The sequence below is a fragment of the Setaria italica genome, chromosome VIII (genome assembly GCF_000263155.2).
Source record: "Setaria italica strain Yugu1 chromosome VIII, Setaria_italica_v2.0, whole genome shotgun sequence".
Taxonomy (NCBI): Eukaryota; Viridiplantae; Streptophyta; class Magnoliopsida; order Poales; family Poaceae; genus Setaria; species Setaria italica.
The window spans coordinates 7,474,898-7,480,030 of record NC_028457.1 but is presented as its reverse complement, the minus strand read 5'-3'; the positions used below and the strand labels follow the sequence as shown (position 1 = coordinate 7,480,030).

At 42.7% G+C, this 5,133-nt stretch overlaps 1 protein-coding gene across 2 annotated transcripts; it reads left to right on the top strand.

Moving 5' to 3' along the window:
• The first annotated feature begins 2,266 nt into the window (after positions 1 to 2,266).
• LOC101786675 (dirigent protein 2) lies at positions 2,267 to 4,689 on the top strand. 2 transcript variants are annotated; one of them, XM_004978883.1, is made up of 3 exons: positions 2,267 to 2,669; positions 3,892 to 4,084; positions 4,303 to 4,689. In XM_004978883.1, the coding sequence occupies exons 1-3, from the start codon at positions 2,329 to 2,331 to the stop codon at positions 4,327 to 4,329; spliced, it is 561 nt and encodes a 186-aa protein (XP_004978940.1). In that variant the 5' UTR covers positions 2,267 to 2,328; the 3' UTR covers positions 4,330 to 4,689. The 2 variants fall into 2 exon arrangements, 1 of the variants encoding a protein (XP_004978940.1); XR_002678956.1 differs by lacking the exon at positions 2,267 to 2,669 and adding an exon at positions 3,185 to 3,743.
• The last annotated feature ends 444 nt before the right edge of the window (positions 4,690 to 5,133 follow it).

Below are 5,133 nucleotides of genomic sequence, written 5' to 3'. Positions count from 1 at the left end.
AACAACATGGTTATTTATTCTTTTACTCTATGTTCCTGTACATACGTTGATTTAATTTACATGACCATATTTGTTAATTGGAACATGAAGAATCACCCAGGAAAACAGTGCAACCACAATTGTCATATGGCTTTGACTCTGGCTACTAACTAGTGAGCTTGGTACATTATGATCTTATCTGAAAAGGGTAAGACCTGAAAAGGGTAAGAGGGATTGCCATCAATCACAGCAGCGAATTCAATCTGCCATAGCCCTGTGCTTTTAAGGGCGCAGCCAATATGTTTAGGCCGGACAGACTTGGCCAATTGCTTGTGCATCGCAGTACTTCGTTTTCCTCTATTTCCTCTGGTTGCTCCTTTTTAAAAAAAAATCCTTGTGCTTGTGCTGCTTTCCTCGAAGATCAGCTCCATGCAAGTGTTACCCCAGCTGCTGTGACCTTAACGTTTTTTTTGGGCATGCATTCCATATACATAGCTCCGTTTTAGTTGCCTAGAGCTCTTAATGGGAGGTACCTGAAGAAGTACTATCCAAGTGTATGGCATGATGCTTGATGTAATATGGCCGATATCTTCAAATATGGCCCTTAGGATGAATGGCCAGTGTGATTCGTTGAAGAACATCGCTCTGCTCTAATCCAAGTAGAACTTAGGAGTCCTGGTAGATTCAGAGTTGTAACAGGATTTTCTTGCGGGAAAAGGCCTCCCACCCTATAAATATAAAGCATCCCAGCTCATTGAGAGCTATGACCCAATCGATCAAAATATTTATCCTACTTTTTATCCCCAAATTATAGCTTTTCCAAACCCTTTTGCTTTTCTCCTTGGTCTCGACAGTGGTTGAGGACGTTCTGAGTGGCCTGCTGATCTTAGAGCAACCCTAGGCGTGCCATCCTCAACGGGATCCCTCCCGGGGTGGTGAGCTTAGGTTTTTCGCGGTGCCTCTGTGCGGACCGGTCTGACTGGCCAGGAGCAGGAGCTCCAGCGAGGAGAATTTTGACGACCGCACGATCTAGCCCACTCGTGTGTTGACCAGAAAAAACGTCAACAGGGTGGCTTGACAGTCTTGGTGTCGGTGGGGTTTAGGACAAGCAATATAATTGACCACATTAGAGATGTTTTGTGTTGGATTCTAGCCGTCATAAACATATATATCTTCCTTAGCTTGGACTCCTGCCGCCATAGATTTGTCTTTAGTTTGAGGATTAATTATGTATGTACAGCTTCCCATTCCCAAGCATATGCCCAAGGCACGTGTCTCATACCACATGTAGGAAATTTTTAAATCGTTGTTACTGTATTTCAATTGTTGGCAACTTGGTATGAGGATATCCATGTGCAATATTACGTATCCGGTGGAAACCATCTACCCCGCGCAACCTTGGAAACTATGAATCCAGAAATCAAGATGTCCATCCAATGGACAGGGTTAGAGGTGGGATTATTTCGCAGTTAAGCCCCCCACCCGCCTGCCACTTTTGCGAATCACCATGAACAGTCTATCTGGAGAACTGGCAGGCGGGTGGGGGGCTTAATTGCAAAATAATCCTAGCTCTAACCTTATGCATTGAATTAGCATCTTGTGGCTTTGATTCTTAGTTTCCAAGGTTGGACTTAGGATAAAGCAAATGTAACATGTAAGAACATAGAGGGAGTATGTAAAACACCCATATCCTCGGTGGCGTTACTAATGACATCTAATAGTGATGGGCTATTGTGTGTCACCTTTTACAGTCAATGAATACCATAGAACCATTCCTCAAAATTTGGATTTACAGTCAATGAATACCATAGAACCATTCCTCAAAATTTGGACTTATCATACTATAACAATGCATGGACCGTTTGCCAGGCCCAAACATTGGATGTGACAACCAACATATAGCACATCATCACTATTAAATTTGAATTTGTTAACCAAAGCATCCTTCAAATGTAGCTCAGAGTTTTAGTCTACAAACATCCAATAATTCACTGTCCTTCCAAAAGTGAGGGATGGAGTTTCACTTTTTGAGAAGCAATTAAGAGTCGTGGGAAGAAATGCTGGCATGATGGCCATTGGATGGACTATGTCCACTCTAAAAATGAAATCATTTGAGAAACTACAAAACAGATGGTCGCTGTAGTTATCTTTCTCATCGGTGTATTGTGTGGCTAAGGGAACTGAGACATGTTTACTATGTATAATTTCTGTACCCCTCAAGTCTCCCACTGCATTGCCTCTATAAATACCACCTCCCTACCCCTCACGTATCCCACAGCACACAACCAACACAACATCTGTATACCGTCCTCTTACTCCAGTTTCCTCTTGCCTCTGGGGTGAACAATCATGGCTACTCTCTCCAACTCCTTGATCTTTCTGTGCTTCCTTTTGCTGCCAGCGGTCCTGGCCTTCGAAGGCCCCCACAGAGAAAGTTATCCATGTCCATATAATTGTCCACCATCGAAAGAGACCCACCTACGCATGTACTCGCACCAATTCCCTGCTTCGGGTGCGAATCCTAACGAAGTAGCATGGCCAGGTTGGGCTGCTGACCACTGGTTGCTAACCTGGGGACCAGATCCCAACCAAAATATTGCAGGGCGTGCGAGAGGCTTCCATTTGTTGACAGGTGAAACCGGCAAGGATTGGTACATTTCTCACATCTATGTATTCCAGGACGACAGCAGGTAAAATCCTTTTTTTTCCATATGCAAGGGTCAGCCAATGTGTCGGGAAGGGCAGGTATAAGTGGAACAAACAGGTATAAGTGCATTCCACCCTCTGTGCCTTGTAACGGCACTTGTAGCAATGGGAAAATTTTGATAATCTTAATCCCTTCCCTCCTTGGATCCCTTCCTTTTAATCTAAACTTTTGTATGTTCAACACTTGTTCCTCTCCACTGAAACAACGACATATGGGGGAACGCCTCACCCCATCATAACTCAAGTCAGACAAAATCAACCCTAATCGATGTGATTAGAACTTAACACAATATCATCGTTACATTAACGTTGTTTCCTCCATATTCTGTTCAACACTAACCACTCATCACTAACCAGAAGCCCCTCGCCGGAACGAAGCTAATACCCTGCACTAAAGATAGCTATAGGTAACATTTTGTTTTCTTAATTGCATGTTGAGCTAGTACTCACTACTCAGCCACTTCAACACTCTACCATGTGCTTGACATAGGGAGGATCGCTGCGTGGCGGCAGGATGGGGGCCGCTAGATTCTTGGGTGCTCCTTGGTCTCCCGGTGCAGGACCAAGATCAACCGCTAGATTGTTAGCTCCAGAGTGCAGCAACAGGGATATATGCACTGAAATATGGTTGTGAGTTCATGATCAATTTGTCGATACAATATCGGCACTTCGTGTGGGCGATAAGATGAACACGTATGTCCCAAAGGAAATTGGCATTTCAATTCTCGTTATATGTCAACCACCAGAAGAGCCTTACATGAACAGCTAGCATGGATGTGAGAACTGCAGAACATTGTCCTAACTGGTGTTGGAAGCTGTAGCTGTCTCATCTGACTGCAGGAGTTGATGTGTGGCTTCAAGTTCCAGTATTGTTGTGGCAGTTACATCCAAGTGGATGACTACTCAATCAAATTGGTTATCCTAGTTGTGCGTGGAAGATTGATTTGGTCAATTATTGGGAAATTGTTTTCTGCCAAGGCTCAGCTTGCCGTCAACAGTTTTATAGTTTCCAATTCTTTATATGAAACGAAGTTCCATTATTTGAAAGGAATTTGAAGGTGAGGCTGCTGGCCGATATATACTTTAATAAAATTGAACCAAATGATTTGTAAGAAAATTAGTAGATCATTAGGGTGGTCCTGGATGTAAATTGTTTTTATATATTATACAGTTATATGTGCATAAAATAGTTCAATTTCTAAACAGGTTTGCAGGTTCAACAATTCAAGTTCTAGGGATGCTTAATGGTGAGTGGTCAATTATTGGTGGCACCGGAGCCTTTTATAATGCACGTGGCTACATTAAATACAAAGAAGTCCCAAGTACCATAATAAGTAACATCACTGATATTGTAAGAGAGCTTGACGTTCACATATTTACTCGGGAAACTTCAACCGTGGTAAGTACAGCTCGTAACATGACTCTTACATCTATCATAAAATTGTAAGCGCCCGTTAGGCTGTTTGTGTACAATCTATTATGTAAATCCATATAGTATTAAAATGTATGCTATAGTGACTCTAGCAGTAAAACTAAATTTGTCTAGACTACTGACAAAGAACGACTCTGTCTTCTTATGATCTAACATTACCCTTGATTTTACTTTGTTGTATACAGGCTAATGGTGGCCCTGTGCCTATTTGAAATGAAACAAGAGTCACGTGAAATTGTGCTCTCAGTGCACAGAAAGTTTCTGTCAATTAAGTACCCGTTACGTTAATAATTTGAAGGAGATAAGTTGCCCAAGTGGAAACTTTCAGTAGTGTTGTTTACTACCGTCAGCCACTGCTTTTGTGATCCAGTGTACCTGTAGCGTCTTCGGTGTTGTGTTATTTCAAGCTCAGGGGTGTCCATGTACAAGCACCTTTTTTATTTCTTATGCACGTCAAATAATATGTGGTTTATAGCTTGGGTTTATGCATATAATCCTACCTATCGATCTACGCTAAGTTGTACTATGTGTATGGATCCATGTTTGAATATTACCATATGTGTGAGATACACGAGGACAAGAATATATTTCATGGATTCCATTTTGTTGATAGTATATTATACTGGCCCCAAATAACACATTGCGTCATTAACATCTGCGAGTTAGTGTGTAGGAAAAATCCGAGAATAGTACCAATCACACGCACGACTTATCATCGTCAGGTCATAGAAGACCCTTCTAGGTCGCTGGCAGGTGTAGCAGCACCCTTGTTCATATTCTTTGTCGAGAACCAGAACATCCCGGCACCGTGTGTGGGTTGAGTGGGCGGCACACGACGAGCTGGTGGGATGCCACTGTCCGCCAGTGGTCGGAAAGATGACCCGTAAGCTCGGACCAATACAGGGGCATATTTGTGTGGTGGCGGAACTTAAATTCCCAACTATGGCCCCAGTCGTGTGGCAGAACCACCTTTTCTTTAAAAGATGCATTATTGGGTACCACATTTCTCAACATGC